This window comes from Chaetura pelagica, unplaced genomic scaffold, assembly GCF_000747805.2.
Source record: "Chaetura pelagica isolate M959 unplaced genomic scaffold, ChaPel_1.0 scaffold316, whole genome shotgun sequence".
NCBI classification, from domain to species: domain Eukaryota; kingdom Metazoa; phylum Chordata; class Aves; order Apodiformes; family Apodidae; genus Chaetura; species Chaetura pelagica.
Window position 1 is genome coordinate 1,256,129 of NW_009953497.1, and position 15,743 is coordinate 1,271,871.

The 15,743-nt window shown below is 41.1% G+C and overlaps 1 protein-coding gene across 1 annotated transcript in view; it reads right to left on the reverse strand.

Moving 5' to 3' along the window:
• Window positions 1-13,178, reverse strand: part of UROC1 (urocanate hydratase 1) — a 41,484-nt gene extending 28,306 nt beyond the window's left edge. Inside the window, exons 1-4 of the mRNA XM_009999305.1 lie at window positions 13,053-13,178; window positions 6,974-7,104; window positions 3,989-4,082; window positions 2,840-2,899 (exon numbers count right to left, since the gene is read on the reverse strand). Of these exons, the coding sequence (XP_009997607.1) occupies window positions 2,840-2,899; window positions 3,989-4,082; window positions 6,974-7,104; window positions 13,053-13,178 (411 nt within the window). The remainder of the gene's footprint in view (window positions 1-2,839; window positions 2,900-3,988; window positions 4,083-6,973; window positions 7,105-13,052) is intronic.
• Between the last annotated feature and the right edge of the window lie 2,565 nt (window positions 13,179-15,743).

Here is a 15,743-nt window from a genome sequence, read left to right on the forward strand (position 1 = left end):
AACATCAATCATCAACTTGCAAAAGTCTGAATAAGTTCCAGAATAATTTCTCCATTACAAACCCCAGAAACACTTCATTTTTAAAGCTGTTCTAATTTTATCTTGAGGTTAACCATTTGGATCTAGCACTTTCCTGGCAATCTTTCCAAAGCCAAACAGCAAAATTTTCCCTATGAAAGTTATTAAAATACCCACATGTATTGTTGATCCTAACCTGAAATGGATAATTCTGCATCTTCGAGTGCTTATCATCCTTTCAACAAATGGATAGGAATATGTGCATTTGAAAATGAAATAATTTTGCCTCTCAGAGAAAAAAATTCAGCTTTCATTATACAGTGAAGAAAGTCATGAGGCACCCAGGAGAATAAAAATAAATTAATCTCATTTTTATCTGCATAATTCAATAGTTACTCTTGAGATATGCCAAAAAAGTAGGCTTTGGCCATCTCAGAAAGCCTATTATATTTCACTGGACTTTTAGTGTGTGACAACTAGGCCTGAGAGGAGCTTTCCCAAGCAATACTGGAATTCAACTATAGCTTGAAACAGGGATTTCTGTAGGGATACAAAGTTTTGGGAAAAAAATGGAACTGAAGTATCAATGAGAAATAAACAAAGCCAGTTGTGATGGGCACTTAATCTTTGTGGTTGTGGTTTTGATCTGAAAAAAAAAGTGCAGATTCAAAGCCAGTCTTTTTTAACCCTGCTAATTTCTCAGACTAAGTTAAGTTGAATAGGAAAAAGTTGCTCAAATTACTATCTTGCTTTTCACATTTTGGTTTTGTTCAATGGAAAATGGTGACTAATCAAATTCTGGTCCCAGGACAGAACAGGTAACCAGCTGAACTCTCAACACTAGCAGGCTGGGAAAAACATCATTTGAACTCTTTGCATTGGAAGGCACAACTAATAAGAAAGAAGCAAAACCCCTTCTTAGCTTTAATAACAATTCTGTTGTCTGCAGGCTTGTAGAGTTAGCTCTGGAGTTTTCTTTTAAAAGTATTGAGAAGAAAGCACAGGTCTGCATGGATGATATAAACCAAACCACACCTTTCACTAGAAGTTTTGCAATTATTGATTTCCAAAAATAAAAAAAAAAAAGCCTGTTTTCAAGCTACAAACAGAACAAAATGTTCTGTCATAACTGAATCATTCATGTGGTTCCTACTCTAAGTAAGGAAAAACAAAAAGGTTTTGTTTGTTCTGCTGTGAAACAACCACAGGTCATAGCTCTGGCTTGGATGAGAACAAGAGAAAAGACAATCTTTGACTTTGGCAGCATTTCTACTGCACCTTGCAGTCCAGCATCTGCCTAAGGAATGTCAGCCCAGAGAAGTCTTCTGTATCAACTGCTGGCACTGCCCATATCAGGAATGTTGTGAACTTACATAGTTAATAGGCATTAGTTAACTGGCATTTACTAATTAATACACAGATTAAAGGAACAGTGTGCACGGCCATAGTACCTTTATTTTAAAAGGTCAGAACCGTTGTTGCCTCAAAAGATGCCTAAGACTTCCATTTAACTCCCATTTATCAGATTCAGAAACTGAAGCCTGAGCTTTCCTTTAGCCACAAATGAAAAATCAGTCAAACTGGGAAGCAAACCCAGGTCACTCAGTCTCATGCTACAGTGAAGAATCCATTCTTGTCCCCTTTATTTACCCATTTTTGCTTGGATTTTTTAATCAGCAAGGTGCCAGATTCAGATAAGCCACAACAAGGTGTATACATCATCCTTTATAACAGAATTTGGCTCCTTAAGTCAGCTTTTGCTTATGAAAGCTACAGAACCAGAAATCAAGAGCTTCTTAACATTTGGGGGTGATGCTGCCCTTTGGAGTGACGGAGCTTGGTAGCTGTGCTGTTTCTGTTCTGCACCGCAGAACTCAATGCCACATCTCCACCCATTCCTATTCTGTGGCCCTGGGACACACCAAGGGCTTCAGGGACGACATTTGGCACTCACAGTAACCATATTTGTGCCTATCCACATACACTCAGGATGGTCATGCATTGAATGTCCTTCCTGCCCCCACACACCTGTAGAACATTCAGACCCAGAGCATTTTTGGTTTCTTGAGGTAAACTGAGCTCATACCAAATCTAAGTCTAAATATGTTCCTGATGCTAAAAATCTACTGAAAATGTTTCCCACATGCATTTTGCAGCACTTGGATTGAAGTGTATTTATTACCTTTTTTGATAGAAAGAGCAGAGATTATACAACCACACATTAAACATCCCAACTCTGATTTTGGACAGGGTTTTTTACCCTCCTGCCATTATTCTCAGAAGATCAGCAATAATGTTGCTAGACCTGACTGTAAAGTGCACTATGATCTGGCCAGCCAGCATGTAAATATTTACAGCTAATTTGATGTGTTTGGAAAAAGACCCAGGATTGGACTTCTCTCTAATCTACTGCCTTTTATTTTTTTACTTCCTATACTTGTGAAAAATGCTACAGAAGTACCAAAAACAAGCAAGGCAAAGATATGCTTTTTAGTTCCTAAAATTCCTTTTGAATCTAAAAATACACAGGCATATACAAATGCATCAGGGAAAGAAAAATAACTGGTCTCTACATCATCCACAGCTCGGTGTGTTTATGGTGTTATGTTTAGTATTTGTTGGCCTCTCTGTGCTCTCCTCACTAAAAAAAGTTCTCCCCATCTACGCAGCTCATCACTGAGCATTCCTCCAGCCAGACAGGATGTTTTGGAGTATTTTGAGACTGCCAAGAATTATCAAAACTGCCTAAGCAGAATGTGTGTGGGCGTGGGTGAAACTGATTTTGTGAAACAAGTTGCAAAAGCAGCAGTTTCCTTCCTACCTGTGCCCAGTTGCTGAAGACCTGCCCATTCCCTCCGTAAGTGACAAGCTCCTGAGGAAACTGAAAAAGACAATTAAACAATAAGGCAAGCACTCTTTTTTAAACATTTCACTGTATCTCCAAGCTATTTTTTTAATCTCAATAATAAGATTTTCTATAGCTTATTGCATCAACACTCTCTTTAAGTTTCTTGAAATCAGAGAATATAATCATAAAATTATAATTTAAGAATAAAAATGCAATTCTTTCAAAATGAGGTGTTTATTATGGCTGCAATGGTTTTTTTGGATGCAGAATGCTACAAAGTGACTCCTGGATTGCAGTTTCTCTAACAGACATCCCAGGAAACTCCCTTAGACCAGGACTTACTGAGTTTATAGCCTGGTTGTTACTGGCACTTAAAGCTGGAAGTTTCTGTGGCCAGCAGGGCATAGTTACGTGGCTTCTCCTCCACCATTTCCAAAAAAGGTGCATTACACTGGGTGGGGTTTGTAAGGATGGACTTTGGTCCTTAACCATCTAGTAACTCTGCCCTTCAGGGATGAGCTTTTCCAAGTCACAGGAAGAATCAGCACTAATTTTTCAATTTATGCTGTAGAAGCAAAGCACTGGGGGCTAAACTCTAGTCATCTCACAGGCATCAGCCAAGCTCCTGCATAGAGTGGGAGCTGGAGTGAGCCTTGTTGGTGTTGTAGAAGCCCTCAGAGGTCTGTTAGGCCACTGTGCTGGATTAATATCTGCACACAGCAGGAAACTAAAGAACTTGATACAAAGACCCCAAACCCCAGGAATCAAGAAAAGTAAAGCATCACATTTAGTTCCTTGCAGGCTCAGCCTCACAGCAGTGGACATCCTAGCACAACACCCCACAAGGAGCCTGCCTTGGCTCTGCAGAGGTTGGCCTGTTTGGCTAACACACAGCAGCCAGCTCTACATGTACCAGGGCTGGCATGTACCTTGGACCACAGAACCAGCACAAGGCTGATAAACAACTAAAATCTTATTCCATGGAAGGATGATCATCTGCATAAGGAGTAATTTCACCTATGTGATTAAATTCATTTTTTCTCTGAGAGCATAAATAGGAAGTAACTGGTAGATTTGCTGCTGCCCCATGAATCCAGCTTCCTTATTTTCTCTGTACCTTACCTGAGCCACTGAGGGATCCAGATTATTCATGATCATCAACATAATGGCAGCTGCTGATTTGGTCTTGCAAGGGTAGTCTCCTATGGGGTATGCTCTGAAATGGTTGTCAAAAAGGTTTAGAAGAGACTCTCCAACTCACTAGAATAGCCACAACATACTCCACAGAAATATCCCTGCATGGCAACACATTCATTTGACTTGCAGGCATTTATTCAGGAAGGGAGGAAAAATAAGGAGAAACTGGAGATCTGAAATGACATATGTACCTTAATGGGCAAATCAGGCTCTAACTGTTACCGGATCTAAGCAGAGGAACAAACTGTCTTCTGTTTATCATTTGCTGAATCAGTTAATCATAATTGGTTATAAATATGGCTGGTTTATTTTAGGATGCTGGAACTGGCCTCTGTAACACAGTTGCCAGGGGCCAGGCAACTAAGTCCTGCAATGTCAAGGAAAACTACAGCAGTGGAAGTTGCCTTCAGGCAACCAGTCCTTGTTTAGGATTCTATCTAAGCAAAAACACCCAATTTGAATTTCAGTCCCAAAAAAGCTCTCAAATAGTGAACTAGTTAAGAGAAATATGGGTCTTTTTATTTATTAGGCTGCATTTCATCCAGAAAGTTGAGAGGTGAAGCGTGGGAAACCCTCAGAATGGTATCCTGAGTCAGGTTTCCTAGCACTAACACACTTCAGTGCCAACTGCTGCAATCATCTCACTGCTATCTTCTCCCCCACTTGCTTGTTATATTAAATTGCTCTAAAAGTTCTAGTTCTAGATTTATACTGTAGCTCTTCAGGGCAGGGACAGATTCTTTGCTGTGCTTGCACAGGTCTTAATACAGTTGTGCTGAGGCCAGTAAGGTATGATACCAAAAATGCCATGAGTTTTGCTCTTCCCCTTTCTGTAAGCAAGAAAATATTACAGATGCTGGCAATTCCTGCAAGTAGATACAATCATTTGACCTAATTTCTAAATTATCTTTTGATTGGTCTGTAGGTCTTCAGGGGCTGGACACTTGCTCTGTGCAAGGAAGCCAGTTACACTGAAAAGGTTAAGCAAAAGATGCCAACTACAAAATAAAATCTGACGTCCGCTGACCTACTCATGAGCTGAGATCTGGAATGTATACTCTATAGATATAGCACATGGACTCTTCCCATCATCATATGCACTTTATCCTAGCTTTTTACATCAGGATACCAAAACAAATGCCTTGTAGTTGTTGCCAAACAAGGAGGGAAAGTATTTGAATTTTTCCACGATACATTTAAAATTAGTGCGTTCTTCTTTTCCAAGCTTGATGTGATACAATAGCAGGATTTCTGTGGCATGGTAGCAGTTCATCAGGAGGAGATATTTCCACATAATATTGCTTAGAACATAAGAAACCCCAAGTTCAGATATCAGCTGAGTATGAGCTGGTATGGAAAGATGATTGTTAAATGGAACAGAACCAAGTTGGACTGCACTGCCTGGAACAGACAGAACAGAAATCAAATGCCACCAAACCACAGAGAACAGAAGGCATTTTCTTAACCTGAGACAGTAAGAGTCTATTAGAGAGAGTGATCAGTGAAATTATCACAAAAATGTATTTTAAGCTATAAAAGAGTCACTGATGTCAGTGATGGAAACAAACTGGTGGACTGTCTCATCCAAGCCTGCTTGGGAGGAACATGTATCTGTAGATCAGGATTGAGGTCCTCTCCAGCCCTGCAGTAGCTTTCAGACACTTTCAGTTGCCCTCCCCTTAGCTGAATCCTGTGAGGGCTGACCCCAGACTACTGTGGCCAGCACAGAAATATAGATGTCTGTGGAAATCAAAGTGCTTTCTTGTCACTTGCTTTATTCAGATTTCTGTATAAACATTACCCAGGCCCCTGCTGGATGCAAAAAAAAGAAAAAAAAAAAAAAAAAGAAAAAAAAAAAAAAAAAGAAAAAAAAAAAAAAAAAGAAAAAAAAAAAAAAAAAGAAAAAAAAAAAAAAAAAGAAAAAAAAAAAAAAAAAGAAAAAAAAAAAAAAAAAGAAAAAAAAAAAAAAAAAGAAAAAAAAAAAAAAAAAGAAAAAAAAAAAAAAAAAGAAAAAAAAAAAAAAAAAGAAAAAAAAAAAAAAAAAGAAAAAAAAAAAAAAAAAGGAATCAATCAGTCTAAAAAGCCAAAGCAAGCAGCTAGCCCCTGGCAGCCTTCTCCAAACCTGTTCTGCTTCATACATAGCTCTAGAATGAAGTGATGCTCCAAAATCAACAGGCACAGCATATTACAAACCAGGGTCAGATACAGGTTCCAATGATTAAAAAATCACAGCATTGTTTTTAAGCATAGAAAGCCTTCTCTGTGGGACTGGAAAACTGCCAACTATTTGCAGCAGGTCTCAAACCATTCACTTATCTGACCTTATATCATGGTTCAGCTGAGACCTGACTTGCAACATCTCAGGAGTAGCAGCAAGCTTTCTGTCCAGGTTGCAATGACATTTATCTGAGTAGTGACTGGCCCCTAGAAGCTGAGACTGGCCACAGGGCAGAGCATTTGGGATCTCTTTGTATAGTAAAGTTGGCATTGCCAAGCACACAACTTTGCACAACCTTTTCCTTGTGTTGAGTGGTGGTGGTGGTGAGCTTCCAGCAGCAAGGCTGTCCTGATCCTGCCACAGACTATCCAAAGGGTGCCCACTGGCTCCCTGCTAGTCCCATGGGACTCTCATGAGGACAGAGAACAGGATGAAAGCTGGAGGATGAATGATCACAGTTACACAGATTTGCAGAAGAGCATCCCAAAACGTGCAGTATCCCTTGCTGGAAATGTAACCACTGCTAATGACACACTGAACATCCAATTTATTTAGATGATGCACTTCATTACTGTGTTACGACATGACCATAAATTAGGACCCAGTAATGCCAGTATTTAAAGGTCAGTTTCACAGGTGAAAGCTGGCAAGCAAATGGCAACCAAATACAACAAGAACCATGCAGTCCTTACCTCATCTCAATAGCAGGAAAGAACCTGTACATGTAGATATGGCCATACAGCCTGAGCTCTTCAGCAAATTCCAGTGCCAGTTTCTTTTGCACATCAGGTGGGAAATACCTCAAGGCATTGCGCAGAGCCAGCTGCCAAAAACACCCAGAAGAGACAAACATTGAGGTAAAAGGGAAATGGAGGTCCTGGACATTAATCAGGCTCAGCTGGAAGCCTGCCTGAGCTATCACAAGGATGATATTATTTAAAAGGCCAAGCTCACACCACAGAGAGCTCCTGCTTTCCTCTGGAAGTGATTCCACCTGCATCTTTTCTTGTAGAGTCAATGGCTGCACACAGGTGACCCTCCCCTCTCTGCCCCAACCACCACATCTACACAGAGAGACCTTGGAGATTTGCTAAATTGTGCTCAATCCTGTCAATATCAGACATGGATGAATTCCCTTTCACAGTGCTAGGGGGCACTGAACTACCAAGGAAATATTGTTCAGAAATCTTTAGATTGAGACCCTGAATTCCTAAAGATATCGAAGACACTGCTGTACTTTCCCTAGAAAAAAAGGAACCTTAGCCCTGAGTTATGTGACATACTTCCAGATGAAGATGTTCTTGGACTAAGTTTTATTGAAGATTCGTTACATTGAGCATCCTAATGTATTGCAGAGGGTGGTGGTTTACATTCTTTAATTGATGTTACATGTATCACTTCCAAATTAGCTAAAGTGATTACTAGGCATTGAATTAAGTTCTGCACATGATACTGCGTGGCTTATACTCCCTATTGCCTTCAAAGACATTACCCATGGTTTGAAAAGTACAGTATGTCCTTTTGGATGAAAGAAGCCATAAATAAATCACTATCTTTAGTAACAGTCTGTTAAATCATGTCTCTGTATTCCATGCTCCATTTGATTAAAACCATAATGAGAATAAAGATTTTGTGATCTTTGAAAAACCAATTTCATGCAAATGTCCTGACAGATCTTGTAAGTTCCCTGACAAATGGTGACACTATGCAAATTACTTTTAGTTGAATATTCACAAATCATATGGAATTTCACATCTTTAGGCTGATTTTTATTGTCTTTAGAAAGGATAGAAAGGGATCAAATTTGTATCCAAATCTAGTAAGTCTACAAAACCACCAGGGAAGCCCAGTTTTGGAGAGGGCTGAGTATAGCAAGGACACTCCATGTTTGTGACACCTGCCATCAGCACCTCCAAGGGTTATGGAAACAAGTGTTTTCTGGAGGAAGTTAAAGAGTAGTACAGGAAATAGGTATCAAGAACAAAGGCATCTGGAACCATCCAGTCTATGTATCATCAACCTTAATCCTGATAAGAAGTCTTGAAAAGTTCTATAAAGTCCTTAGCTCAGTAATAAACCTTCTCATTCAATGTGACTATGGGGTATCTCTTATGGCTAGAGCTCTCCAGCTCATCTGACCTGGTGGGTCTCACATACCTTAGAGCAGACTGAAGGAAAAATATCTCCAAATCTAAAAATGCCACCTACTAAGAGAGATTTTTGTTGCCACAGTTGCTGCTGAAGGGCCATACAGCCAGATCCTGTTAGATCAGTGAAGCCATCCTGATTTACACCTGCTGAGGATCAGACCAGTAAAACTCCACAAATTAGATTTGCCATTCCACACAGGAAGGGAAGGGAAATCTATTTGCCAGATGAGCAAATGCAAATTCATGCTCAAATACCACTTTATTCTTCTCCAGTTAGGTAACCAGTCATTTTTCAAGGACATGTTATTAATAAACATAAAAATCCCAGCTCCATCCACACCAAGACGAAAATATGCAGGGATTTTCAAAGTCATTCTCTGAGGCAAACAGCCATCACACTGTGTTCTCTCACCACAGAATTTCTAAAGAAAGAATAAAAATCACCCCCACCCGTTGCAACAACAAAACCAATTATTGCTACAGTTGGTATTTTGGCTGCCTATGAGAAATACAGAGAACTATCAAGATGACCATTTTGCTTCCAGTCGGGCAAGAATCAGTCTTTGATCCATCTATTATTTGTATTATAATTAAACTGATGGGCTAGTATTTTTCTTCATCCTAAAAATACAAGCAAAAAAAATGTTTGGTTTTTGAAATAAATTCACTTAGACTAAGCCTCTATCCTATTAATGTTACACATTAGCAGAAGCCTGAATTTTTATGATGGACACATTAATGAAACATGAACTTGCATGTTACATGAAGGGTGGAAAGGATGCCTTGGTTGCACAGACAATAGACAACTGATTCTATAAAAGAGGACTATGACTGTGGCTCATTTAGCTTAACTGAACAAAGGTGACATTTGATTGCTGTCTCACTGCAGGATAAGTGTCAAAATAGAAGGAGCTCCAGGGAAATGCTGGAAGAGGAGTAAATAGCTGTGAATTAGCCATAAAAAAAGATAAAATGTAGCCTTGAAATTAAAATAATTTAAATAGAAGAGATTTTATAATAGTCTCTCAATAGGAGAGCTGGGACTCTAAAGTTGCTCAGATGGAGCCTGGCTGCTTTATGAAAGGGCAACTGCCATGTGCATGGGGGAGAATTTTGCATATTCATTAGTAAGCCATAAACTGAATAACCTGAGAAAGGCACTCAAGAGCAAATTCAAATAAGCTGATCATGATGCTTTTGAGGAAAGGCAATACAAAGGCATTATTCCTTACATTTAATTAAAGCACCACAAAGTATTATTCTGACCTTTAAGCAGGATTAATTTTACTTTTAATTGACATATTACATTTTGAATATTAGACACAGTGCAGTTGATATTTGGATGTTCTTCCTTTTTAAAGTTCTCACTGACAAAGCTTAACCTGCATATGTTCAGCACCTCTAAAAAAACAGGTCCAGAGTTCACTCATGTCTTAAAATAAGAAAATCAATTACACTTACATTCCTGAACTTGCTACATTGCTTTGAAAAACCCACTGTGAATTGGCTGAGTTGCTGATTCAGTCCAGCTCAGTGCAAGGCCAGCATCTCATCCTGAGACCTGCCAGGTGGATCTAACATTCCTTTCTTGTGTTTAAGCTCTAGTCACTAGTAGGGTTGTCTTTTTGTATTTGCTGGTGTTTATACAGCAAAACATAACCCTGCTGCTATTTAATCAAGATGAAAGCTTCTCAATGCCAACAAAAGGTAGTCCAAAGAACCCATGAAATCCTGCTCCAAAGTAATTATCTTTGCTGTGGGATTCTCTTGAGAAATTGAGTATACCAGCCTCTTTGCTAATTAGTGTTTTTTGAAGAGCCAGTTCCTCTTCAGAAGGAGTAACATTTATTTCCCTTTACTAACAAGACCATCAGGACTTCCAGATTAAGGGTCTTGAGATGCTCACACTAAGATTTGCAGTATCCCTGGGCAAGTGACTAGCTTAACTCTACAACTGATTCTTAGCTCTGCTTTTCCCAGCGGAGATGTTGCTCACCTCCCACTTGCCATTTTCTGCCTGATGAGACCCAGGCCCAGAATCTTTAGTAACACTAAACAGCAACTGGAAAAGCAAGAATGTTGTTCCATGTATTAGCCTTCCTAATAGATCACAGCTTAGATCAGTTCAGCTGGGAAGTAAACACAGCAGTTTCTGGCTGGCCATTGCTATAAATGCCCCATGGGCTGTGGAAGTGCAACCTAGCCCTTTATTATCTAGATGGTCCAAAACAGGAGCCAGAAGGTCAGCCTTCCCAATCCATATATAAACTTTTAACAGCAGCCACATTGCTGGATGTGCAAAACAACTAACAGGATTAAATGACCTGCTTCTACTCTAGAAAGTTCAACAAGAGCTTCAGGTGCAACTCCACAGGTTCTGGTTTTCAGGTCTCCGTACTAGGACACCACAAGCAACAATGCCAGGCTGCCCCATAAAAGTTAGAGAGTCACAGAATGTGACACAGCCAGCAGGACAGGCACCTCAGCAGCCAGGGTCCAGCCTCACAGTACTTGAGGGAGGTGAGCAGGGCAGCCCAGGGATGGCAGCCAGGTTTCATCAGGAGTCCAGATCATGGCAAAGTGCAGGTCTTGAGTCAATCCAGGAGCACAAGTCAGGATCAAGTTTGAGATGGTTACAACAGAGAGATGTGGCCCAGAAATCACCACCAATGTCCATAGTGGCAAGTTAGCCCTCAGGCTGGAGACCAGACCAGTGTGGTCCCTGGCTGGGCACCCAGACACAGAGTAACAGACACAACTCCAGCCCTGAGCTTAAATGGAGCCCATAAATCTGTGGGTGGAGGGTGTGGGTAGAGATCTCAGGCAAGGCTCATAAGGGTCATTAAAGCCCATTAGTGCCCTGAGGGCCCTATTGCAGAAACACAAATGATAACTGCCATCAGGTAACAGATAATCATGCTGGGGTAACAGGAAGACTGTAACAAGATTTGGCTGTAAAAACAAGGCAACTGCTGCACAGTTGAAGAAATACCATGTTTTTTTCTGATTCAGAGCAACACTGAGAAGTGCACCTTCTTCCCAAGTTACACCAGCTTTCCTGGAATGTTCACGAGTACTGAGCATATCACATCCTTGTTCTGCTAAGGACACACCACTCTGTTAAAGGTTTAAGGTGGAAATTAAGAGTAAAATAAATCAGAAAGGAACCTTTCAAAAACTTGAACAGTCTAATAAAATCCCAATTAGCATGACCTCTTATCAGACGTGATAGATAAGGAGAGATGAAGGTAGAATGTTAAACAGCAGACTGGGACCAGAAAATCAAGTCTACTGCCATCTCCCTGCAACACTCAAAGGACACAGAAAACCATTCCAGTTTCTACACAGGGAGTGAGGACTTGGTTATCACCATTCCATCCCAGCTGCGGAGTAAGTTTTAGCATCCTTTTGAGAGATACTATCTCCTCTCCTGCAACATGGACTCTTCCATGCTATAACAGACTTATCCGGGGGGAAAATGGATTAGCAGAGGCAAGGAATAAAATGGGGATGATTGGCAATGTTCTACCATGCAGTTAAACTCTCTCTTCCTCATCTGTCTTCCCAGCCATCACCACAGCCCCCTTCTGCAGACCTAGTAGTCACACTTCCCTGTGTCTGCACAGTCCCAGGCACAGAGACGACACCTCAGCCGTGAATGCTCCTGACATGAATGCATCTCTCATTTGGATATCTCACAGCTGTTTCTCTTTCTACCCTTTGCCTAGAGTCTCCTCCGCTTGTGAAAGTGGACTTCAAAAGAATCTGGCTGCTGATGCCAGTGAGCAGCTCCCACAAAGGCAAGGAAGTTGCATGCAACTTGTTAGTGTTAGAAGGGACTTGTTAGAAGGGACTTCTATGCTCTGACCAGAATGCCACGTTGTGATGTTATAAGCCATGAAGCACAGACTTTCAAACAAAGGAACTCACCTTAACCTCTCCCACACAAATTCCTAAGAATATCCACCCATTGACCATTGTTTTCCAATTATCATTTTTTTTAAGTCTCTAACATGAAATAATGCAATGATGACTTTACTGTGTGTGCAGATTACTCAAACAAAAAGAGACAGGAAAAGAATTACACAACTAAAGACAAATAATTAACTCAATTCCCTACAAACTTGCCTAAATTCCAGGATGCTCAGACTGCTCATTAAAATAAATTATCTTTGGATCTTTTATGCAAATACACAGATGTGGAGCTTGTACCATGATGCTGAATAACCACATTTGATGTTTATTGTGTTTGAGGGGTTAACTTTCACTCCCATACATATGCAGTGTTTTTGCAACAGCATTCATAAATTCATCTCCAAGGAACAATGCTGGATTGACAGCATTGAAGTCTCATGCCTCTTGTTTAGCCATTTAAAGTCAGAAGCTGTTGTGCAGCAAATCTCCCTCATAGTGATCTGCTTATCTCTGAGGGAAGAAGCAAGCAAGCAGAAGAGTTGCCAGTACTTTGTGCCATTATTCACCAAAATGAAAATACCAAGGAAATACAGTTGTCCCAAGATTAGGCACATACTCAGAAAAGCATTTGAGGTTATCAGGTCTGCTGCCCCAAGCTGCATTTATCTGAAAGGAAGAGCAGTGAGGTCCTGCAAAACCCCATTACCTTTTTCTCCTGAGCAGTGAGGTTGGGGGTTCTCACGGGCGCGTGGGGTATTCCCTTCCTCCGACCTCTGTTTTCAGGCAAAGGGTACAGAGGAAGGCCACGACAGATTTCCTTCAGGCTGCTCATAGCTGCTGAAGAAATACAAGGAGGAAAGGCAGGACAAACCGGAGAGGTACAAGAAGCGGGGAACGAAAAGTGCAGCCAGGCTATTGAGATGTACCACCACTCTGGGGTGATCTGAAGAGGACAGCTTGTCCTCCGGCTTTTGCAAACAGGCCAGTAAAGCCGAGAGGACAGGCAGCACAGGTGACACACCTCCCCATGCTGTGGCGTGCCATTGGCTCTTCCTTCCTCCCCCAAAATGAATGATTCACAGTTTTGCTGTTTATTCTCTTGGTGCTTTGTCAACTGGTGCTGTGCTAAGCCACCAGAGCAAACTCAGTCACCTTCTAAATCATCTGATTCCCCCAATGTCCTAGTGAGAGTCATGGTCTGGTGCATGAACCTTGCTTGAGACCTCAAGGATTGTGCATTTACATTTCTATAGTTTAGGAAGTTATTCAAATGAATCATTGTTATTCATGTCACTTTTCTTACGTGCAGTTCAACCGAGATGGGCATTCTCTGTTTGACACCTCTAGGTATGGGCTGTTCCTCAGACCTCACCGATTTGTCTCCTAGACAACAGTGGTTGTCAATGATAACAGCAAAATTTCCCCCTTATGTGTTAGATCCTCTGACCTCACAGGCATGAATGGATTTTAGTAGTATGAAACTGGAAATGTACTCATTAGTACATGCTTTCTGACTATTAGGTCATGGCTTTCTGAAGACAGGCGATAATTGGGAGGAAGAATTAAGGCTTTCAGTTCTAAGTCAATTTTATACCCTAAGGTCAATAACAACTAGAAAGTCTGGTGGTATCTGCCATCCAGACGTCATGAGTAAGTGAATATACTTAACTTTGACTCCCTGCTTAGAGTGCAACATGAACTTTGCTCTCCCTTTTGAGTTGTTGTTTTAATTATACTGGAGGTTCTTGACCTTTATTACATCCAGGGAAATAGAACTCGTGGCCAGGGAATTTTTGCAAGTGCCACAGTTTAAGCCTGGTGAAATTAACTGGGAGAAACAATTCAGTTAGGAATGAGCCTTAAACTTAGGAAGTGAAAAAATACTGCATTTTCCTACAATGGGAGCAAGCAACAAGCAATGACAGCAAAGAACAATTATTAAATGACAGCATCTCATTAATGTCACATTGGCTTTAGCTCTAGGACATACTGCACATCCCCAGCTCCCACTGAAGATGCTTAAGTTGAAAGAACTCAGAGCATCCCAGGAGAGCTGAGCACACAGCAGTCAAACCCTCTGAAGGATACTAACTGTCACTTATGGCAGGAGGAATTTGTTTTGTAATTATACAGTGGTTTAGATGTTTTCAAACAAAAGGCAAAGACAAAAACGAGAGGAAAAAGCTCCTTCATATTTTTATTTTTTCTATTGGGTTTTCTTATTTAAAACATGCCAAAACAAAGTTAAGGGTGAAGTCAGAAAATTCTACCCCAGAACCTTAGCTACATAACCCTGCCTTACATAAACACCCCAAAGGGAAATAAATATCTCCTTATTCTTCCTCGTATGACCCACATTTCTCCAAATCCCTCTAAATTCTGTTCCTGCACACACAAGGGCACAAGAATAACCTCATCTACGTTTGAACTCACATCAGACCTGCTTCTCTATGTGACATCAAGCAGAACTTTATGGCATCATATTGCTGTGAAAGCTGAAGGAAGGGAGAATGAAGCTGGGGAGGATGTGGGGGCTGGGGGCAGGGGAAGGCAGAACTCACCCCCTGAGTTCAAATGTTTTCTAGGGCTGAGCACATTCACTCCCTGATTGCTACATGTGCTGGAGCCTCTCTGGGTCCCTGTGGGCTTAGAACTGGAGTTACCTGAGCAGATGGACTTCAGGGTGATGCCCAGTGCTGGCTGGGGCAGGCAGGTGTGTCAGTGGTGCCCCAGCAGACACCCCAGCTTCTCTGGGAAGCCACAAGTCCCCTGGCTGCCTGTCTCGTCCCAGCTCATGGCTGCGATTCTGGACAAGATCAGGCACCATTTACTTCTTGTGTTGACAGCTGAGATTGTTTTTTTCCTGCCTGTGAAAATTTCAACTTCTGTTCCCTCAAAAGATAACTCTGCCAATACGTAGTGTTCTTGAAATGGCAGCTGACTGCTGCTGTTTGTAGTGAGCTTCTGTGATGTGTCCATCCTCTTGCAAGCCTTTATTCTTACTACAGCTCTGTTTCTTGGACTCACCACCTACACCCTGCATTTAAAGAGACTCCAGCAGATGTGGGGCAGAGTTTGTTTGTTGTCATACTGATATTTGGGGTTTGTTTTGTTGTTAGCTTTTTCTTTTTTAGAATAAGCTTTGCAGGTGCGATAATGAACACAGGTCAGCGGGACCTGCTAAAAGGGACTGGTGAGATAATAATAAATTGTTATTTATTGTTAATAATAAATTATTAATTGATGCAGTTCAGCTTTCTTGGGGAGAAGTTCCTTTCTGTGATTATGATTATGCACGTGCCCGTTCGAACACCGAGCAGGCCGTGCGGAAAGCAGAGCCCGAAGCCGCCCCTGTCCTGCCCGCGGCCCGAGGCTGTGTGCCCTGCAGGGCAGGTGA